Source organism: Carica papaya, chromosome 5 (assembly GCF_054855325.1).
Source record: "Carica papaya isolate Zhongbai chromosome 5, ASM5485532v1, whole genome shotgun sequence".
Taxonomy (NCBI): domain Eukaryota; kingdom Viridiplantae; phylum Streptophyta; class Magnoliopsida; order Brassicales; family Caricaceae; genus Carica; species Carica papaya.
Window position 1 is genome coordinate 33,473,756 of NC_142313.1, and position 24,288 is coordinate 33,498,043.

The 24,288-nt window shown below is 34.4% G+C and overlaps 2 protein-coding genes across 3 annotated transcripts; one reads left to right on the top strand and one right to left on the bottom strand.

Moving 5' to 3' along the window:
* Positions 1–513: 513 nt before the first annotated feature.
* LOC110819911 (uncharacterized) lies at positions 514–14,684 on the top strand. The gene is made up of 5 exons (XM_088220234.1): positions 514–755; positions 1,189–1,305; positions 1,761–1,795; positions 13,526–13,626; positions 14,246–14,684. The coding sequence occupies exons 1-5, from the start codon at positions 583–585 to the stop codon at positions 14,330–14,332; spliced, it is 513 nt and encodes a 170-aa protein (XP_088076360.1). The 5' UTR covers positions 514–582; the 3' UTR covers positions 14,333–14,684.
* Positions 14,685–16,620: 1,936 nt separating this feature from the next.
* On the bottom strand, positions 16,621–19,436 carry LOC148265790 (F-box protein At5g51370-like). 2 transcript variants are annotated; one of them, XR_015819210.1, is made up of 3 exons: positions 18,123–19,436; positions 17,820–17,966; positions 17,166–17,305 (listed from the first exon to the last, which is right to left on the bottom strand). XR_015819210.1 is itself a non-coding variant. In XM_088220233.1 (2 exons), the coding sequence occupies exons 1-2, from the start codon at positions 19,409–19,411 to the stop codon at positions 17,032–17,034; spliced, it is 1,563 nt and encodes a 520-aa protein (XP_088076359.1). In that variant the 5' UTR covers positions 19,412–19,436; the 3' UTR covers positions 16,621–17,031. The 2 variants fall into 2 exon arrangements, 1 of the variants encoding a protein (XP_088076359.1); XM_088220233.1 differs by lacking the exon at positions 17,820–17,966 and having other exon boundaries at positions 16,621–17,305.
* Positions 19,437–24,288: the final 4,852 nt, after the last annotated feature.

Genomic DNA, 24,288 nt, shown 5'->3' on the forward strand with positions numbered 1-24,288 from the left:
TAATATGTAGTAGTAATAACTGTTTTTGTTTGGATTGACAATATGATATGGTTGTATATTTGAGAAAATTATTTATGTTGCTCATACTTTATTAAATATAGTAATAAATAAAAAAAGATTAAAAAAATATGTAGTATTAAATATAGAGATATGTAAATATATTTAGTTAAATATATACATATATATATAATTAAAATATTACATGATATCCAGAGAGAGAGAGAGAGAGAGAGAGAGAATCTATGAGAGAAAAAATAAAAAATTAGGAAGTTGTAGGTTAGAGTGAAAATAAGGGTAATTTAGTAAATAAATTTTTTTAAGGGTATAATAAAAAAAAAATCAAACCATCGTAAAATTATGGAATTGATAATTTAAAAAAATAAAAAAAAATTATAATATTAAAAATTATAATTGAATCAGTAAAAAATTATATGATGTATTTAAAAATATAAATAAAAATAATTGGCAAAAAATTATACAACCAGTCGTGGAAGAATGGGTAATTTACAATGTAATTTAAAAAAAAGGGAAAAACAAAAGTAGGGGAGCTTCATTTTCCGAAGGGAGAAAGAGCTAGCGAGAATGGCAGTGAGACAGAGGGGGATGGCAACCTTGCCAAAGCTGATACAAAGTCTCAGGAAGGAAGCGACAAGGCAACAGAACCAAACTTTGCCGTCTTTGAGAAGAGCTTTTTCTCTTTATGATCAAATCAATCTCATTGATAACGTCCCCGATGATCAGCTTCGCTTTCAAGGGTATCCCTTCTCTCTCTCTCTCTCTTCATCCGGTTCCTCGATGTTCTTTTCTCTCTCAAAATTTCCATGTCAAGAAAATTTGTTCATTCGTATAATCGCATCCCATATGCCTCTTTCCAATTGTTTTCTATACTCCATATTTTGATACCCTTCTCATATATTACCCAAATAAATGGTGGAATATGTACATATGTATGTATGTATGTATAGAGACATCAATGAAATATCAAATTTCTGAATTATCATACTCTATATGTTATCTGGCTTTCTAGATGGAGTGACGGCTTTCATTCCTCGAGTCTCCACGCTAAAGTTTCTTTTAAAACTATGTCCAAACATAAATTTGACTGATAATGAAGAAAAAAACAAAATGAAATAGGTCTAATTTTATCAGCATGTTGCTTAGCATTTCTGTCGCATTTTGTTCTTTTAGATATGATGACACAGGATTCACAGTCAATAAGGTTCGGCACGAGGGTAGCTTGCTTTGTGTAGGGAACTTGGTGATGTCGTGGAGCCCGAAAAAGTTTTCTGAGATCACTGCCGATAGGTATATGCTTTGTTGCTTTTCTTTTGTGAGTTTATAATCACCCATTGTTTGATCTCAATGGTAATTCTTGACTTCCTTAATTATTGGAGTAGAGAAGTAGGAATAAGTCGCTAATGTATAACAACTGATACCAAACTTACCTCTTCTTTTTTTTATTTTTATGGTTAAAGTTTCTCCCAATATAAGATGCATTGTTCTATGAAACTTTTGCCATTTCTTTGACATGTTCTTCATTTTTCTTGTATTTTCTGAGAATGTTGGAGGGAAAAAAACTCTATCATCTCATATATTTGTTCCCTTTCTATTGATCCTCTATATTGTCATATCTGACAAGTAGCTGGTACCCACTCATTTGCAGAGTTAGGTCTTTCAGTCCATTTATTTACTGAGTCAGAAGAAAAATGTATTAAATCTTATGCACAAAACCTGACATTTTGAGTATTTTATACTTGCAGTTTGTCCATCTTTAAGACAGTGTGGCCAATTTCAGGTGAGTAATTAATTATGTGCAGAAGAAATCTGATATCTCCTATTTCCTAGAACCAATCATCTTTAACAGCGAATTAAAGTTACAATCTGCAAATCATGATATTTAATCTGCCAATAGAAAACAAGTAATAGAAGCTAAACTAGCGATTGCCTTGTGTAAGTCTTACTAGCATTGATTTTTTAATATTAAATGTTGAAAGCACACTTTTCTGGGCTTTCATAGTAAATGGTATACACGCAAGCTCATGTGACTTAAGTTCTCAAACTCATGGGATGTCACCTTGTTATGATCCTAGTCATCACTCAGTCAGAAACTTATTGACAGATTGCCCTAATATGATATGTTTGTTTTAATTTTATTTCAAATATATATATAAAATATATCAGTTTGTTTTTATGGTTTGTTTATCTGACAGTTTGTTGTTTTATTTATTCTCAGTTATGTGCAATAGTTATATGTTCGACATAATCTTGTCAGACTTGCTATTCTCAAGGAGCAATAACAGGCAGTTATTAATGTTCTTATTGTAAGCCGAAATGGCTGTTCCCAAATGAATAAGAAGAAATCATTAACTTTCGTGAGTGCTTAACTCTCGGAGATGGTTCTCTTGAACAGGCCCAAGATATTTAGTTAATTTAGGTCAGAAAGAGAAAGAACCAGAAGCATTCTGGTAATGCTCAGTCTGATTTTAGTCTACAAGGGCATATAATAGATCTAGGTGGAAGGAGCATACCATTATGGTATTAGCACAGGTGGTTATGGGTGAAATCTGATCTTTGAAACAACAATAAGGGACTCTTCAAATTGTACTGGGAAGTTAGGACACAAGATCGTCTTCAATGGGAGCAAGCCCAGGTTGCATTTGCTGAAAAACAGCATGTCTAGGCAGATCACATGGAAGAATTGTCACATCTATCCACTGTTTGACCAGAGGGCAGAGTTGAAATAAGGAAAGGAGGGGACAATGTGAAAGGAGGGACGATGGGGCTGAGAATCATGGTGCTGCTCCTTTTGTTCCAAAATATTGAAAATTAGATTTCCCAAGATATGGAGCAGTGGCTAAAACTGGTGTGTACACTTTCTTCATCATCGTATTACATCTGAAGAAGAGAAACCATGATTGACTTCTTTCCGTTTGGAAGTAGAAGCACAATTATGCTTCTTGAAGTCAGAAAGGGATTGATTAATGATTTCCTTGGGGGGTCTCAAATACCAAAGAAATTTGTGATTCGGACCACTGGTTAGGACCAATATGTTGAGAGAAATTGTGAAATTAAGACAACATGGTACTCTGGAAGAATATTAGGCATTTCAAACAATTGGAAACAAAAACGAATCGTCTCACTCCAGATCAAGACACTAAAATTTTCCAAGTAGGCCTCAAGATTGCATTGCAGTTAACTGGAACTACACCAGTTAGTAGATTTGACAATTTCCTTGAGTTTGGTTAGACTTTATGAACATTAGTGTTGTGACATTATCCAAACAAGTGTTGTTCACCATTGAAAAAATGGGTTTTACACCCAAATAGATTACTTGCACTCATGGCTAACCATCACTTAACGGAAATTGCTTTGATTATGCCTAAGAGTTTGATTTACTTATGTTCAACATATTATTTGTTTTAACTTTTTCATTCAATTATTAACTTATCCCACACTCAGATTGTTGAGGGTTTGAGGCTTGGGTCCAACTATAGATACCTCCTCATTTGTTGAATTGAAGCATGGGTGCAAGCCAACTGCAAGTGGAGTGTAGAGAGTGTAGTTAGTGAAGAACAGAAGAAACTATTCGTACAATGATGGCAAAAATTAGTGTCTGACTTGTATTTTCAAACACTTTAGTCATGAGATTGGGGGAAATTAGGATTTGGCTTTGAGTGTGTTTGAGTCGCAAAGAGTCCTTATAATTTCTCAAATTGGTATTGAAATTTCTCTGTTGTGTTTATCCGTGGAGTAGGCTAAAAAGCCAAATCATGTTAAATTCTTTTTCTCCTCTTTTTTCTGGAACATGTCTTGGTTCCTTATATGAACTTTTGTGTTTCTTGGTAGTCATCCAAACAATTTATCCTAATCGCTTGGTACCAAAGCTAATAACTTTGTATCAAATTATAGCAAATTGGTGTAAGGGCCACAGTTGGCAGTGTTTGGCCCAGTTGTGGTGGGTTATCCATATTTATTTGCTCATGATGGCATTAGCAAGAAAGTACAAAATTGAGAACTCAGAATTCGGATAGTGGCAATAATTTTAACTTACGGTAGTTGGAAGGCAAAGAGACACTGTTACATTCTCTAATGTACATGGAGAAAGCAGACATGATGGAGTGTGCATCGAGTGCAATTCAACTCACTCTCGAACAAAGTCAAAAGAGGATGTAGAGGAAAATTCAGCCCAAAATTTAGGATCCTTTATGTTTTATGTTTTATGTTTTCCATGCTTGCCGCTTATGATCTAAAGTTGGAACAATTTGATGTAGGATAGCCTTTTTGCCTGGTGAGTTGGATGAAAGTATGTCTTAGTGAGAAGGGTTTGTTAATCCAGAAAGAAAAGATATATAAAATAGGCTCCTCAGTAGAGATATATATAGGATTAGAGATTTTCGTGAATAACAATGGGTAATAGTCATTGTCATCATGGTAGCTGTATATCTCACAGGAAGCTCTTCATATGATCATTTTTGTTTACTTGTTATTGTATATTGATGACATGCTTATTGCTATTAAAAGCATATTGCTTCTTGATATTTTGAAGAATGATGGTGAGTTTTAAATGCAAGGCTTGGTACAATAAGAAAAATTCTTGGGACAGAAATTCACAGGAACTGAGGTTGGGAGTCTATCATGTCTCATAAGCAACACATTCAAAAGTTGCTTTAATGTTCTGATTTTCAGTAAGCCAGAGCCCTGACTACTTGTTATCTGTACAATTCAAGGTTCCATCTATTTTATCACAAGATTGAGGAGGAAGAAAAGTACGTGGAAGGTGTCCTATATGTAACTACGGTCAGGAATTTAATATATATAATGGTTTTTACTTGACCATATGTAGCACGTGCTGTCAAAATGTTTAGCCTGTACATGGCTCGCCAGTCAGGAACAGCAGTGGGCTGTGAACTGGAACACTGGTACTTACCTAGCACCATGGATATTGGATTAGCTTATGGCTGGAAATTTGATCATACTGGAAAAGTTCTAGGATTTTTTTACTCTGAGCTTTAATGGTGAATTAGACAAAGGACGATCAGTAACATGTTTTTACCCCCTCAGGCTGGGCAATTTTGTAATTCACGGTTGCGTTATCTACATAGAGGCTTTGTACATGGCTATTACTAGACAGTAAAAGAAGTCTTACGGCATAAAGGTCTAGTTAATGATCTTGGGAAAGAGCAAAAGGAGAAAATAGCATTTTGTGATAGACAGTGCTTTCACTTGACAAAGAATTGATGTACCATGAACGGACCAAACACATTTGGGTCTGGTATCATTTTGGTCAAGAAATTACATGCAGTGGAGATGTGAAAGTTAAGAAAGTATCAACTGAGTAAGGTCTGCATAGATGTTGACATGGCCAGTTAGTGGATCAAGTTTAATTGATGGTTGGGCTTGTACACTGTCCAAGGTGTTTGAAAACCATACAAGACTTTTTGGATTCATGACAAAGTAGTTCTTGTCCCAGTTTCTCTTTTCAGATGCTCACTAAGGTGGAGATTGTTTTGATATAATCCAAACAAGGATAGGTTACCAGCACGAGTGTTTTCTACACTCAAAGAAATACTTGTACTCATGGTTAACCATCATTTGAGGATGCTTTAATTACATTCAAGAGGTTGATTTGCTTACAATTTAGCACCTCATTTTTTTCTTCGAATCTTGAATTAACTTATCTCACACTCAGCATGACATGGTTCAATTTATAAATACCCCTTCACTTGTTTGACAGAAGCATGATTGTAACCCAAGTATGATTGAGGTTTAGAGAGTGGTTAACAAAGTGCAAGAGGGACAACTAGTCGGTGTTGGTAAACATTAGCACGTGGCTTGTATTCTCAAACATTTTAGTGCTGAGACTGGATGTAATTGGAATTTAGGTTTGAGTGATCTTGCAACTTGAACTGTCTCTGTAATCTCTCAAGTTCAGAGCGAAATTTCTGTCATATTTCTCTGTGGAGTAGGCAACGAAGCCAGATATAGTTAAATTCTGTCTTCTCTTTCACTTGTGTGCATCTTGATTAGTACTAAAATTTTTCTATTTTGTAGTAGTCATACAGCAATTAGAATGGTTTCTTTCAATAGCTTGGTATAAATATCTAACAAATTGACTTCAAATTAATCACAGCCAGGTTCATTCACATTGATCTGAGTCTTCTACCACTAGAAGGGGAGGGTCCTGGTCCTCCTTTACTCTCACAGTTGATTAAATGCCTCGGCCAGATGGAACTTTAGGAATGGCAGCTAAAGGGTCTTTGTTTTGATTGTGATGAAAAGTTTACACCGGGTCACTGTTGTAAGAAGCTCATTTTAGTAAGAAGCTTTTCTATCAAGAGGTTTTGAATCACAATTGGAGGTTGCGCCACCAGAGGAAATTTAGGATTCTAGGAACAGTAGTTTCAACTTTTTTCATCTAGGATAATTGCCAATTAGAAGATGGAGTAATGTTATTATTTGAGTACGTAACTTAGCATTACAAGGAGATGGTCCTAATCTGTTATGTTTATCGTGTGTTTTGTTGCAAAATTTTAAAGTATTCTCTTTTTGATGTGAGCAAGGAAAGGGAAAAGAATTTCTTTATAGGGAGAATCAATCAAAAAGGAAGATTTCCTAAACCATGTGATATCTTAAAGGAAGAGGAAATCAAATTTCATTTCTTAAATAACTAATCCTCATGGTTTAGGAAAGATATGGGTGGTTTCTTTACTCTTTTAATGGCCATTCTTAATTAACCATATTTACTTACCCTAATTTCTCCACAATTAATCAAAATATTCTCATTTAAAAAGAGAATATCCTATCTAGCATATTCTATTCAAAATCTTTTTAATTTTCTTTATGTTCTTATTCAAGACAAGATTTAATTTTTTACCATTAATTTAAACTATTTATTTTCTTGTAATGCATATAGCTTACTCTATAAGTAGGTTTTCAATTCACAATTGTAATAATTCAAGTTTGAAAATAATAAAATTATGAAATTTTAGTTTTAAAGTAGTTAGGTTTCGTGAACCTTCTTGTTGAGTGGGAATTGATTTAACTTATCAAGGTAAGTTCTTGTGGCGTTTTATCAATTTTTTTTCGAATTAATTTTTAACTTATTAAGTTTATGCTTGTAGCATTTTTAATCAATTCAAATTATCTCAATTACCTTAGTTGACATTCACATGTTGAATGTAGGTCAAGTAGGAAGGGTTTGTTGAGGGTCTTATGATTCTGAATATTAATGTTACATGCGGAATTTTTGATCACGTTAGTTAATTCTGGGTTCCGCATCATTTGGTATAAGAACTTAGGTTCAAGATAAATCTTGCTATCCGACATCTTTTATCCTTACATATTTTTTTTATTCATCACATTTAAAAAAATATATATATCTTGCATCATTTTTTGCGTATAAAAAAAAAAACAAAAAAATATCATATTCATACTGCATTTCTTGCGTTCTAAGTTTTTTTTTTTCATTGTACTTTTGTTCCATTATATCTCTAAGTAACTAATTGCACTCTAATTACTTAATATCATACATAAAACACACACTATCTTAATCCGTATGTTTGAACTGTTACTTTTAGAATTGTTTTACAACTTTTTTTTCGTAGGATTCCTTAAAGTGTTATAAACAAAACTTGATTTAAGAAAATTTAATTTTCATATTCAACTTGAAGGAAGGAGGTTGAGTAAAACATAAGGAGTGAAATACGTGAGAGAGTGTTATTTTTTTACTAACCATTCATTGCAAATTTTTGCAATAACCTTATACAACATTTCAGTCAATGACATTTTCTCAAAGAAAATAGAATTGGTGAAACTCCAACATAAAAAGTGTTCGTTTTGAGGACGAATCGTTTTTGAAGAGAGAGGGAATGATGTGAGCAAGGAAAAGGAAAAAAATTTCTTTAAAGGGAGAATCAGCCAAGAGGGAAGACTTCTTCCTAAAGCATGTGATATCTTAAAGGAAGAGGAAACCAAATTTCATTCCTTAAATAAGTAATCATCATGGCTTAGGAAAGATATGGGTGACCTCTTTGCTCCTTTAATGGCCTCTCTTAATTAACCATATTTATTTCTCCTAATTCTTACATAATTAATCAAAATATTCTCATTTAAAAAGAGAATATCCTATCTAGCATATTCTATTCAAAATCTTCTTAATTTTTCTTATGTTCTCATTCAAGATAAAATTTAATTTTTTACCATTAATTTAGGAGATTTATTTTCTTTTAATGCACATGGTTTATTTTATAAATATGTTTTTGATTTACAATTGTAATAATTCAAGTTTGAGAATAATAAAATTATGAAGTTTTAGTTTTCAACTAATTAGGTTTCCCGAACCTTCTTATTGAGTGAGAATTGATTTAATTTATCAAAGTAAGCTTTTGTGGCATTTTATCAATTTTCTTTTGAATTAATTTCTAACTTATTAACTTCATACTTGTGGCATTTTTAATCAGTTCAAACTATCTCAATTATCTTGTTTGACATTCACATGTTGAATGTAGGTCAAGTAGGGAGGGTTTGTTGAGGGTTTTATGATTCTAAATATTAATGTTATATGTAAGGTTTTTTATCACGTTGGTTGATCATGGGTTCCGCATTATTTTTATTTGGCAGTTTACTATTTTATTTATTGTCAGTTATATGTGCCAGTTGCATGTTTGAGTTATACATAGTTATTTGTTTTTCTTTTTGAAATAAAAGTGAAGTATTATTGGTCAATGACCGCAACCATATCATTAATATCTTTAATATCATGACCCAACAAAATAGATTCAAAAGAGTGTATTCATCTATCCCTAATGTTACCAAAGTTAGTCTCTACTCCCTCAAAGTCTCGAACATTTCTTTCTTTCCAAATTATCCAAAAAATAGTAAGTAGAATAAGAAATAGATGACCTCTTTTCTTTACACAACCCCTCCCAAGCCCAAAGTTCATTACTTACACTACACGCCATAACCCAATCCACCCTAATAAGCCTCAGAACAACAGACCAAATGGATCTTATCCCTAGCCCTCCTTCTTTAATGGGCCTCTTCACATCATTCTACTAAACCAAGTGGCACTTTCTATCACCGCCATCGTGATCCCAAAGAAATCGACATCCTCTCAAGTTTATGCGCAATGCTAGCAGAGATAAATAATATAGAAAGGTAATAGATAGGTAGGTTTGCAAGAATACTCTTAATCAAAGTGAATCTACCCCCTTTAGATAAGAACGCCCGTTTCCATCCCGCCAATCTCTTCTCAAAAAGATCCACCACGGAATCCCAAGTATTAACATTTTTATATTTAGTGCCCAACGGGATTCCAAGATACTTGATTGGTAAAGTGGTAACCTTGCAGCCCAATACCTGCGCCAGCCTATTTTCATCCCCTCTACTCCCAATTGTCACCAATTCTGTCTTTCTCATATTAATCTTCAGTCCCGAAACTATTTTCAAATAGAGTAATATACATATCAAATGCAATAAAACGTTAACATCAGGTTCACATAGAACCAAAGCATCATCAGTGAAGAATAAGTGGGAAACTTTCACCTTATTAGTCCCCTTCCCCACTAAAATACCCCGCACCAACTCAAGTTCCCCCACCCGATCCATCAACTTTTTAAAAGCCTCCATTATAGTGAGTAATAAGAGAGGGGAGATGGGATCCTCTCGGCTAAGCCCTCTTGAAGCTTTAAAGAATGACGAAGGTCCACCATTCACCATAACAGCAAAAGAAATAGTAGTGATGCTACATTTAATCGATTTCCTCCGTCTATCCCCAAACCCAAATCTCATTAGCATGTAGTCCACAAAATCCCAACAAACCCGGTGATAAGCTTTCTACATATCAATTTTGCAAATAACTCTTTTTTTCTGTCCTACCATTTCATCCATCACCTCATTAGCAAACAGAACTGCATCGAGAATTTGCCTACCCTCCACGAATGCATTTTGATTCTCCCCAATCACTTCACCAAGAACACTAGCCATACGCTTCGCTAAAATCTTGAAAATCAACTTATAAATACTACCCACAAGGCTTATAGTTCTGAAATTTTTAATGTCCTTCGCTTCAACCACTTTGGGGATAATCATTAAAAAAGAAGTATTGAGAGATTGAACAAAGGATCCAGATTTATGGAAATTGTTGAACATTGCCATGACATCCTTCTTAATGACATCCCAAAAAACTTGAAAGAACTTCATATTAAATCCGTCAGGATCCGGAGTTTTGTCACCCTTACACCCATCAAGACCCCCGCAGACGACCTCCTCAGAGAAAGGAATCTCCAGCCCAACCCTGCTCTCTTCACTAAGTTATTTAAAATGTAGCTCGTCAAGTTTCGGTCTGCTGCTATGATCTTCACTGTAAAGGTTTTGAAAAAACAGTCTACCCCTTTTCCTCATGGCTTCATTACGTCCCACAGCCTTCCCATCCACCCAAAGTTCTTCAACATAATTATTTTTTCTTCTATAATTTGCCATACTATGAAAATATCTTGTATTTCTATCCCCATCACTCAACCACTTTTCCTTAGCTTTTTGTCTCCACGAGATAGCTTCCAAATGCGGGTTTACAACTAAATCTTTTTTAATATACTCCTTTCTCTTCCTATCTCCCTCCCCTAAATTCTCCTCCATTTCTTTTAGGTCTAGCAACTCAATTTCCTTTAAATTGTCATTGATTGTTCTCTCCATTTTGTCCACCTCACATCTGGTCTAATCTTTTATCTTATTTTTCAATATTTTAATTTATGAGCAAACTGAAAACTGGCTGTACCCTTCACACTTGACTGCTACTAAGGTATTAGACACCAATTCTTTGAAACCATCCACCCTCAGCCACTTATTATCCAGCCGAAACGGTTCAGGCCCCCAAATAATGTCATTCGGAATTAAGCATGTGGGGAAATGGTCCAAAATGGGTTTATTTAACACTTTCTGACTTAACTCTGCAAGCTGCATTAACAAATCGTTAGAGATAAAAAACTGGTCAATTCTCGACTATGAAGGCTGCTCCTTCGAATTAGACCAAGTTCACGTCCCATCCAACAAAGAAAGATCCACCACATTGAGTTTATCCACCCCTTCCCTAAACTCTTCAATTTCAGAAGTAGTAATTCCCTCCCCCGACCTCTCGTTAGAATGGAGGACCATGTTGAAATCCCCACCAATGACCTGTCTCTCACCCCATTTGGATTTACAGTAATGCAGATCCTTCCACAATATCTCCCTTTCCTCCTTACTCCCATCCGAAAACAACCATCCATCACCACTCCCAAAACGTTCAAGTTTAATGGATAAAGAAACTCTCCCTTTCTCCACTCCCATATAACTATATTTTTCTCCATCCCACATAATAAGAATACCCCCAACAGATCCAACAACAGGTAAAAAAACCCATTCGACCTTGCATTCTTTCCACAAATTTTTGATAGTCTTCAAATCAATTTCCTCCATTTTAGTCTCTTGGAAACAAACAACATCTGACCTTCTGATGCACCCTTTGATAACCCTTCTTTTCTTCCTATCGTTCAGCCCCCTAACATTCTAAGAAATTATCTTTTTTATTATGGATACTTACATCGTTGCACTAGATCACCTCTCCCTTTTTTCCACTCTTCTTTCTCATAATTTAAAGACCACTCAAGTCTTTTTAATTCTCTACTCCCTCATTCTCCCTACTTCTTTCCTGTTTTTTTTTTCCTTTCTTAGTGCTCTTCTCCGTTTCAGTAAAATTTTGTTCCATTTCCTCTATGTAAATTCAAAATTTTAATTTCAAGACCATCAATAGTCAGTCATACCAAACATTTTACTAACCTTTGTAAAGTTTCTTCGAACCAAATCAGAATAATGGCTCTCCAAGCTAACATCTTCCTCCAAATCCCGAACGGCTTCCATCAACGGCCCACACTGTAGTGGAATCACATTTAGCCATGCTCCCAGCTACATCATACAGCCTGGCATCCGTCAGTGGAAACCCTTCTCCCCCTGCACATGCTAACGCCAGATTGTATCTCGCCTCTTCCCCATTCTTGTGATCATCCGTTAACGTCGAAATACCTTCCCAAATAGTGACAGCATCCGTTACACGCTTATACTCGCTGCTCCCATCAGCCATATCCTCCACACTCGTCACTAACATGTCACTCTCGCTTTCCTCCCGAGCCCTAGCAAAGTCGAGTCCCACGACTTGATTTTCTCTTTTTTTTTTTCTCTTCATTTAACTGTATCCCATCAGGAGGAATAATAATGCTTGGACCGGGTTTGACCTGTTTGGGCTCCCAAAATGATTTAACTCGTTTCTTTCCCATCTTCTTGGGTGGCCCAGGATGGTCGATCCACTTTCCTTTTTCAGCCCACGTGTATCTTTTCCTTCCTTCCCCTTTCAGCCCATGAAGAGAGTTACTCAAATCCCGCCCAATCCCCTTCACGTGACCAGCCTTCTCCGTAGTTTTGAAATTCAAACTTGTCCGACCGGCCTCTTCCTGACCCGACAACCTCGTCTGCCCTACCTGTTCCGTGGTAATGGATGGTTTGCAAAGGATCTCAACAAACGTCACCGGTTTCTACTCTAATCAAAATTCTCACTCTAGTTTGCACCCAGGGCACCTCACAACCATTATTGAGGGCACATCATGACTAATCTTCTGCGATGCTGCCCCCCTTCCCTTACCCTTAAGCCACTTCGGAGGAACCAGATCAATCTCTGCTACTTCGTGAAAAGCCTCCATAAGTTGCCACCAACCCTATGCTTTCTCACTTATGGAACAAAAATTCTATTGATTCCCCCTCTAACCCCTCCTTACTTTCCGAGGACACCAAAAATTTCCCTCTTCTCCTACCACCAAGTGCCATCCATAATGTTCTCCAGTTAGACTCGCGACGCCTTCCCAAAACTCCCTCTTCATACTTCCACTTGAACTCTTTGAAACAATGGAGCAGCCATTCCAAGTCCGCTCTTTGATAGAAAATGGATTTTTGAAACCCCCTACCATTCTCGTACACCCTTACCTCTTTTCCTTCTTCCACAACATTGAATGACTTTTGCTCAACTAATAAATGTCTCCTAAGGCCCATGACCATTCTGGCCAGAGCGATTGCCGCGTGGACTGGCAGTCGCGATGTAAGTGTATTAGAGAGAAGAAAGAGAGAGTAATTACCAGCAAAAATCTAGAGAGTAATTACACGGTTATTTGTGTTCTTGTTAAATAAGCGGTTTTGGATTGAATAAGATATGCAGATAAAATTCATAATGTTTCTTGACTATTTAACTCTTGGAGATCTTCAGGTTTACCCTGATGAGCCCGAGAATTTTATTCTAGATAGGTCAAAAAGGGAGAGAGTAAGAAGTATTATGATACTTTTGATATGATTTTAGTCTGCAAGGGCCTATCACTAGGTGTAGGGCACAGGAGCAGAACACACCAATGACACTTATTTGCCTTGTAGCGTACTTTTTATCATCGTGTTTTTCTTAACGATTCGGCCTTTTGCATGTGCTAAGTTTTGTTCCTTCTTTGGCCACCAGAAATCTTGATTCTTGGCTGTGGGAGATATATTGAACCACTGGATCCTGCACTTCGGCGCTTCATTCGCTCAACTGGAATGAAGCTGGAAGTACTTGACTCGGTATTGTCATTAGTATTACTAATTTCTTGATATTTTGAGGGATGGTTGTTGTTGTGAGTGGTATATTTCAGTAATTATCACTTCTATAAGCCTTATAAGACAGTGAATGTTCCTATCCTGTCCTTCAGATCACATTGAAACTTTTCATGTCGAAGCTGAGAATTGAAATCTCTGTGCCATGTTGTTAGTGCAAGTTTCTAACTGATTTTTAAGGCATTAAATTTCTGGTAGTTATTACATGGTGGTTAGCTGATCACTTTTTTTTCTTGCTTTCTTTAATATAAAAAATGAATATATTCAAGAGCACCAAAGGAGTGCAATCCGTGCAAAAACATTTACAAATCAATTACAATATCAATAAAATTCCCAAGATCCTAGAATAAAACGGATGACTCTTGATAAAAAAACTTAAGAATCCTTAAAGTCAACAATCTTTTCCCTGTTTATTTCTGAACTTTCCGTAGGTTTATAGCTTCCATTTGGAGTACCCTATTAGAGCTTCAGATTATAGCCATTAACCCAATCTTTAGCATGCCAACTTAGTTGACTATGAATGAGGAAAAGAGTCAGTTATGACTTTGGTATGCTAATTTTTTTTTCTTTTCGCTTTTCCATACAGAGGAATGCTGCGTCAACTTACAATATACTGAATGAAGAAGGTCGAATTGTGGCCGCCGCCCTTCTCCCATATGGGGTTTCTTCCTGATAAATTGATTAACGACGACAGATGTTCCCCCCAGATTAGCAAGCATTGATGAGCTTTCTAAGTGACGCCAACTTGTTTCATGCACTCATAGCCTACCATATTGGACAGGAATTGAATCAACTTTTTTGTACACTGTTGAACAAGGTATGATCCCATTTTATATATAGGCTTATAAGGACATGAATAAAGTGATGTTCCTTGAAACGTCACTGGATGTGAAAAATGTGGTTTTAGCACAGAAGAATAGTTAGGTAATCTTGGTTCAAGCATTGGCATTAGAACGAAAAAGAACTGGGACTGGTTTTTAGAAAACATATTCTGGTATAATATATGTTCTTTTTCTTTCTTGTTATGGCATCTGATATTCACACGTCAGTTCTAAATTTGCATGTAAAAATAAACAACCTGATTGATCTCCACAATGGCTTCCGATTCTCTGTTTCTGTCAAGATATTGCATCAGGAAAAGAGCTTATGATGAAATCGAAAATAGTAACAACTCTGCGAAGGATCAAATTAAAATAGTTAATCAAAATAAGAAGCAATTAATATTATAATGAGCTTTCTTTTCTTATTTTGATTATTTTCTGCAACCCTTTCATTATCTTATAATGAGCTTCATGCACGCCAACAATCAATATTTTTTGTTAGGCTTTCTTTTCTTCGTTCTTTATGTTTGTTTTCTTTCTTTTCTTTTTCCTTTTCTCTTCCTCCTTCACGCTTCGAGTCTCTTCTCTCCTCTACAATCTCTTTCACCGTGTCAGATTCAAACTTAAAAAAATAATAATATCAAGAAGATTGTCTAATAGCTATATGTCTAAGTATATATTTCTGTATATAATTCATGTTAAATCACATTTGTTAAGTTTATTTTTCGCACAAACACAAAAATAGATAGACTATCAACAAAAATGTGTATGTATATAAGTAGAAAAGGACAGACATCAACATGGACAGATGATTGACAAAAGAATAAAGATGTGATAGAAATGTTCTGTTATCACGGTATGTTCTTACTAAAAATCGCAATAATGTTCGCAAGAGTTGTCAAATATAGATTTTCGTATTAGATCAATACGAGATTATATCTTTTTACCTCACCATCTTCCTTGTGGATAGACAGAATATTAGACCTGTCCATGCTATGAGAAAAGAGTGACTGATATTTTATTAGATTTTTATCCAAAATTTACTGTTAGGAAGAGTTGCTTAACATGTTGTAAATCACTATAAATCCACATACTTGTTTGGTATGATATTATGTCTTCCTAACACCCTTCCTCACGTAGAATTGGCTTCAGTAATAAAAGTTTCCATACTTGGTTGATGTGAGATTATTTCCCTCGACGTAGAAACTTCTTCTGCAACACCAAGAAACCTCTTTATCTCTAATTCTCTTTTCAACCCTGCAACACATCATCCCCTTCTACCTTATGGAAATGGCTTAGATTGTTTACTATGGTGGTGGAGCTTGAGAGGGAGAGAAAAAGAGAAAGAAAAAAAAAAAAAAAAAAAACAACAGTAATGGTGGAGCTAAGTGGAGACATTGATTTAGAGGGATGAGGAAGAAATGGATTGTTGGAGGAAAATGGTATGTTTGGCAGGTAAGAAAAATGAGAGAGAAAAGTATATATGTTTCCTTTTTATAATTTTAAATGTTAATTGTTTTAGTGTTTATTATAAAAATAAGTGTTTTATTTATTTTAATTTAATTTTAATTATTATCCTTCTCATCAACATGACATCCAATTATTATTATTCTTATAATTATTTTCTTTTTCAGAAAAGTTAATTATTACCAATTTATATTATCACTACTTCACTGATTATTTATTACTTGACTTTCTAATACAAACTAAGAGAAAATATTTGGTACGGTGAAAAGTAATAATTAGAAAGATAAAAATACACCATCAGAGTATAATGATTAATTTGATAACTAACTAAAAGGTAATTATTCTTTTATAAAAATGATTATGACTGATATATCACAGAAAACTCAAATACAACCTCATGATTATGTTGAAAACTCTTCAACGGTCAAATAATTATCAAATAATATTTTAATGTAAAATTAATAATATAACAATACGATAAAAATGAAAACTATTTCCATAATTATGCTTAAAATAAATAAAAATGATAATGTTTCGTCAAATTAATTTTACATTTAAATTTTAGAATCAATTCTTTAATTGTAAAATTAAAAATTAAAGTAACATTAATTTAATTACAAATCAATGATTAATTTCTAAATATTAATTGATTAAGATATAAAAATTAAACACATTTCTACCCATAGGCAACATAAACAGACAGCTTGTAAATTACATTATTAGCACTGTATTACAGGAATAATTCCTTAAATCAGTGACATTTGTGTACACTGTCAAAGCTATTTTTACCATCTAAGTTACACTGACGTATACAGGTTACCCCTTTAATGAACTACATATAGTTATATATATATATATATATATATATATATATATATATTTCATGCTCGGCGCCCTCTAGCAGGCAGGTCAAGCAGAGTAGCAAATAAACATTCTCCTATACCCATGCTAATAATCTAAATTAGATAAGACTATGACTACAGAAATATGAAACCAGTGTTGCATCAACTCAATCCCTTGCAGTTTCTGTGTAATGCGTCTAAGCATGCGGTGAAACTGAAGTCTGATACTCAGCCAGCAAGTTTCAAGACTTCAACCGCGTGAAAAACTTACCACCTTTCTTTCCCATTCCAGTCCCTGCGAGATTTGATGATAGCAGAGATCTAGAATCTGGTCTCCACTTAAGCTCTTTAAGAACAGTAAACAATGATGCCAGTTCAGGAGTTACTTCACTATCCTTTATGCCGTTACACGAAACTACTCTAAGTCTCTCAAGCTCATTCCAAGAAAGGACTACTGTCTCCAAACCTCCTATTGTCAGCAATGCACAGCGTTCCAAAGACAGTAACTTCACCCACCTGAGAACAACATTTTCACTTATCAAAAGTTGACATACATGCATCATACTAAACAATAATGTACTAAACTCCCAAGACCATAACTTCACCTAATTGACAACAGCATTTTTTGCTTATCAAATAATGATATACATGTATCCTACCCAAAAAAGAAAAAAATAGTGAACTCCATTAACTAGTTTCCGTCCTATCACAGCAACATTGCAATTTTTAGGTTTACGACCCGCGCATAGACAGGATTCTCAAGCCACATGCACAGAGGGGGTTTCAGCAATGGCAAAATTTTGAATTTTCCAGAACAAAGCAATGATAATCGCTAGGACAACCAAAAGCAAGACACCATAACCATCATAGTGCCATTTTTATCATCTTTTGGGAGCTCAATTTATTAAATAGTAGTTGACAAACCTCCAACATATTGAGTGGCAAACCCAGATTAAAGAACATTACATGTCATTCTTTCTCTTATATAACTCATATAAAAGAGTGCGGAGCAAGTATTAATTTGTATCACCATCAGCATCTTTCGGTCCAAAGCATGTGAAATGCAGTCCTTTTACTAGTTAGTTTGATTCAGTACAGTATCCTCGCAGCAATAGAATTTGCATCAACCCATCAACTGTCACTTTCTATTATCTACATTTCTCAAGTACCCAAGAACCTAATAAGCAGATACAACATGTTCAGTTTGTTCGGTTCACATGAATAGCCATGTTCAGCAGATAGATTGTACTTAGCTGGTGCATGTATTTAGAACAAGAATTAAGACACATAGCAGCCATACTCTCAAAGTTTCACAATTGAGAAAAAACCTTACCTACAGATACTCGCCATGCCGAAAACATCATCCTCCAATCCCCAGCAGTTCTGCAAAACAATCTCCCGTACATTCTGGCAAATAAAAAGCAAGGCTCTCACGCTCTTCTTATCTCTCAGTTGACACTGCTGCAAATGCAACTCGTCTAGTGTCAAACACGACCCCAAGTGCTCATCCGGGCCAGGACTAGAATCAATGTTTTTGCACGACTTGAGCCTCAGAGTCTTCAAATTTCCGCAGAAGGAAAGCGCAGCCAACCATCCACTGTCCATCCTGTGATCACACAGAGTCATTTCCTCGAGCATCTGGCAGCACTGCCCTATGGCCTTGATTCCATCGTAGCTACCGTCACATCTGGATAGCTCAAGCTTTACTAACCTATTACAACCGTGTGCCAATATCGTTAAGCCAATATCCGACACCACTGAGTTATAGAACCCATCAAGGCGACCAATTAATTTCACCACCTGTAAATTCCTACACCCTGAAATTCCCTTCAATGGCAAATCCCCGCAACAATGCAGCTCCAATTCCTGCAATGTCTGACATTCATTGGCTAGACTCAACAACCCATCTTCGCTTGCCCCAGTTGCCACCATTCTTCTCAAATTAGGATATTCCTTAGATATAATTTGCAGTCCATAATCGATAGAATCCGAGGGTAATATATACTTTTCATTGATAAACCCATTTGGGGTAAAGTCAGTATCAACATAGGCAGAGAACAACTTAGTGGTGACAAGAATACCAGAGTTTTGGGGGACTCTGATACAAAAACTGGAAATATCGATGTCGGTGAGATTGGGGAAGCGGTGAAAGATCCGACCCGAATGAAGAAAATCCCAATCCTTGAGCTTCAGAGATTTGACCAAGCGGCCGTGAAGGTAGAACCAGCGTTTGCAGACGAAGGAACTGGAAAGGTGGACGGAGACGGGGAGCTTCGAAAATATATTGAGAAGAACCTCATCGGAGAGGAGGGAAGTGAAATCAGGCGCGAGTGGTTGTAGGGTAAGCGACTGGAACGAACAATCTAGTTCGGACTGGGCGGATTGGGATGGGGATGGGGATGGGGATGGGGATGGGGATGGGGATGGGGGTGGGGATGGAGATGATGGTGAGGAGGAGATGGAGTCATGGCGAAAGTGCATCTTTAGAACGGCACTCTTTAATGAATGCGCATTGAAGAAAACGTGTGGTAAGCTGGGAGTCCTGCGTGGGTTTGTTGGGTTGAAGTTTTGGTATGGAGCAGGGTTAGGGTTAGTGTTTGGGTCGCCCAGGGAACATGACATTTACGAAATTAAAGGACAATATAATCACTAGAGTAGAAGATAATTTAAATTTTTTATATTTTTTTATATTTTAATTAGGTGCGGGAGGGTTATAATAGATAAATAAATAACCAATAAAATTATGACACGTAGGAAGAGCAAGACAATTTTGGTTGGTTGATATAAAAAATGTGTCTCTTGTGGAGGATAAGACAAGACATGTAATGTGGGGTTGCAAGTACGTTTTAGCTTTGATTTCTCAACAGACAAAAGTGAACCGAATGTATCTCAACTACTCAAACCATTTATATATATATATATATATGGATGGATTGGAAGGTCACAAAAAGTGTGTGAAGTTTCAAAAGAGTTCATCTTTTTCGCAATCATAAAAATTATACAAAAAAGATTTACCTTTTAAATGTAAATTATCTGTAAGTATCTCTCAATTTGCCTCAAATTATACCATACAATTTTAAATATGATAATTTGAAACTTGCATTATCATCTAATTACAAATTGATTGTTCTATTTAAATTTTTTATCTAAATTAATACTAAATTCCACATTGTGTTAACTCTTCCTCTACTATGGGTCTTTTCCATTGTAGATTTTTATTACAACAATTAAATTTGAAGTTGAAATAGCTTTTTCCTACTCAAGTCCACAAAAAGATAAATCCAAGAAGAACAATTTTTTTAAAAAATACATAACTTATGTCAAAGATTTTAAGTACTTTTACGATAACATATGATTAAAAAAGAATAATATTTTATCATTTTAAAATTTTAATATTTTAAAAATTAATTAGACAATTTAAAATTATTAAATTTAATGGATGGGTCACTCATGATAGGATCTGATCCGATTATAATAATTCACGTATTTAAATTTAAAATTAAAATTGTAGTTAGTTATTGTATCTAATAAAAATTATCTTTTGTTTAAATAATTTATAAATAAAAAATAAAAAAGGGAACCATGTACAGAAAAAAACAAAAAAATAATAACAAAAAGTACTGTTTTTGTGAAGAAGAAAGATTTTTTGTTGAACCCACGCGCTGACAAAGCCCCGATGATTTTTAATAATTGCCAGTAACCACTCTGCCATACCATCTGTATGATGTTGCTACGAAAACTTTATAGTTATCTTTAAGTTGAATAATAATTAAAAAAACTTGTCTTGTTATATAAATTAATTATTCATTAATTAATTTATCATACATGAATAAATTAATTAGTAGTTAATTAATTTATTATAATAGCCACTGTGAATACATTAATTATTAGTTAATTAATTTGTTATAATAGTTATTTTATGTGAATTAACTATTAGTTAATTAACTCATAAAAATAACTTATTAATATTTTCTTTATTTATAAAAAATTAATAATGATAATGATAAAAACTCCTGTGATAATTAGGACTCCTCAATAGAGAGAAAAAGTTAATCGATGATATAAGACTTGAAAATACTCATATACAGAAGATTGACAGACAAACTGAAATTGAACTTTTAATGAATCATATAATTAAAGTGAATGAAAAACTTCAAAAAATTGTATGAAAATAAGTTCTTTTAAAAGATGAAGAAAAGTATGATGCTCTTAAGGATAGCTTTCATATCCCTAGCCATCGAGTGTTACTTGAGCTTTGTTGGGATAAATAACAAATATATAAACTCACAATTAACAAATTTATCGAGAAATATGTTAATTAGGGTGCTAGAAAGATAGCTGATACTTCAATAAAGGTGTCCACACGAAAAGGACCATAAAATTGTTAGTGTCCCTTTACCTAAAACAAGTACAAATTTCCTTAAGGATGGCCTCCAAAATAAGCTTAGAGAATCTTTTTCTAAACATAGGATTATAATAGGATAATTATTTTATATTGTTATTATTATTATTTTTAGTTTTGTGAATTACTTATAAATTTTGTACTTTATTCTTATTAATGAAATGTTATTCATATTTTTCATAGTTATTTATATATATATGATACCATGTTTTTTCTTTTATTTGAATTGTTAAAATTATCATAAAACTAAGAGGTTTTAGTAACCAAAAGTAATACCTTACGTGATTAATTACACTAATAATAAGTAAATATTAGAATTTTAGATGATAATTATAAATATAATGTTCTTTTAATTCTATATCTAATATGAGATTATTGTTAGCATAATTAATATATCTTGAGGATGCATATGTATGTTGTTAGGCATTGAGTAACATACATAATATCTATATGTATAGAGAAATGACATTTGCATAAAAAAATATTGTCGTTGAACTTAACAAAGGAGAAAAATCCAATATGTGATATGACGACAATTATGAGATATGGAGTATGAAAATCTAATATGTACTAGAAGAGCAAGAGGCTCTGGAAGCTTTGAATGAATCCATGAAGAGCAAGAAGGAACACAACCCAACATCGGAGGGACCATGTAACTTTTGAGACTTGAAAGAAAAAGAACTCTTTCACTCACATTACGTTGCTGAGCAGTATGGAAAATGACATCATAAGAGAGTTCAGAAAGTATGACCTAGCTAAGGACATGCGGTCTGTATTAGCTCAAAGGTTAGGTGGTACGTCATTGACCAAACTTCGGTCACTTACTATCAAGTTTAACACTTATAAGAAATACCTTGATCATATAATGAAAAAACATTTAAAAAAATGTCAAACATGATAAGTGAGCTGAAAAATATTGGCCATATTCTTACTGATAAACAATAAGTTCAAGTTGTGATTCGTTCCTTGCCCTACAATTGGGAACATATAAAGATCCACCTAACCCATAATGAAGGTGTTAAATCTCTTGAAGATGCCATAAGACACTTGGAGCTAGAAGATGATCGAATTGAGGCCAATAAGTCAAGCACTGATATATAGATGACCAGTTCTAGCTCACAATATGCTGGGGGACATAAGCACAAGTTCCATGGTGGATCCCAATAAAAGGGAAAAAAAGGTTTCAAAGCCAACAAGAAAAAAAAGTTTCACCAACAATGAAAAGGAAAATGTCATTTTAAGAAGAAAAATATAGCAAAGGAGAAATACTATAACTATGGCAACAAGGGATATTTTACTCACGATTGTAGTGAGCCTAAAAAGATAAAAGACTTGTTTGCACGTGTGAGTGCAATTTTTGTTTCTAGTTCTATCTTTTTGACTGAATCTCATCCTTTGTAGACTATAGACTTAGCAGCCACAAACCAATAGCGAAGGACAAGAATGCTTTTGTGGAATTCTGACGCATTCCACATGGATCACGATGGATATATGTAGGAAACAATTCAAAAGTGGAGGTAAAAGGTATTGGTACATGTAAGTTGGTGATGTGTGAAGGTCGAACCCTATTCCTACATGATGTGCTGTTTGCTCCAAAAATTCGCCAAAATTTAATTTATGTGTTGGTTTTACTTAAACTTAGTTTCAGTTTGAATTTTAAACCTAATGGTGTAAGCTTGTATTTAGGAACAAGCTATAGACATGGTTATTTTCTAGATGGTTTTATTATTTTAGATGTTGACTATAGTTCTTATAATATTAAGTTTTTCTTATTTACATCTTCTAATAGTGTTGGAATTGATGTGAATGTTTGACATGCTAGACTTAGCCATACTGGGCAACAAGATTAGTCAAAGATGACTTACTAGGAAATATAAAAAAGTAGAATTGTCTACTTGTGAGCATTGCTTAGTTGGAAAAACAACAAGAAAACCATTTAGAAAAGTCGTAAAAGTAAATACTCCATTGTAATTAATTCATTCTGACATATGTGGTCCAATGAATTTGAGGGTAAGACATGGTGCTATTTATTTTATCACATTTATAGATGATTATATTCGATTTGGTTATATCTATTTGATATCTCACAAATATAAAGTTTTCAGTTATTTTCAAAAATATAAAAATTTAGTTGAGAATCAATTAGATAATAAAATGAAAGCTTTAAGAACCGATAGAGGACAAGAATATTTATCTGATTAGTTCAGAGAATTTTATGATGAAATGGGAATAGAATGTCAATTGACTATTCCAGCAAACCACAACAGAATGGGGTTGTAGAAAGAAGAAATATGACATTGCTTGAAATAGTTAGATATATGATGACACAAGCTAATTTGCCAATTATCTTTAGGGGTGATGCATTATTATCTGTCATGTATGTCCTTAACCGAGTACCCTCAAAATTAGTTACCAGCACACCATATGAGTTATGGACTAACAGAAAACCAAACCTAAGTTTTCTAAGACCTTGGGGTTGTGCCGCATATGTTCATGAATCTTCCCATAAATATGAAAAATTAGGTCCAAGAGAGAAGAAGAGTATCTTTACAAGATATTCCGAAGAATCAAAAAGCTATGTGTTCATAGGCACACAAGAAAATGGTCATATAACTAAACTTGAATAACGAGATGTCACTTCTTAAAGAATGATTTTCCTAACAAGAGTGGGATAGGTCAAGACTTATCTCTATATGAAATTGAAGACCAAACTGTTTCCACCCCACAAGTACAAATGAACCCACTATATTTGAGTGAGAGTGATATGAGATTCAACAAACTTGTTTCAATTGAAACCCAATCACAACTAATGGTGGGCCTAAGTATGGAAGTTAGTCCCTGTGGGAGTAACTTAAAAGAATATCAAATACGTCGAACGAATAGGAAAAGTATTTCTCATTCCCGTTTTGAGATTAAAGGGGGACTGTTCTTAATTATTCCTGAAGATGAAAAAGAGCCAAGAAACATAAATGAGGCTCTTAAATACCTTGTAAAGGAAAAATAGATGAAAGCAATGGAAGAAGAAATGGAGTCCGTGAAATCTAACCAAGTTTGGGAGTTGGTCGATTTGCCTAAAGGACGCAAAGCCATTGGGAAC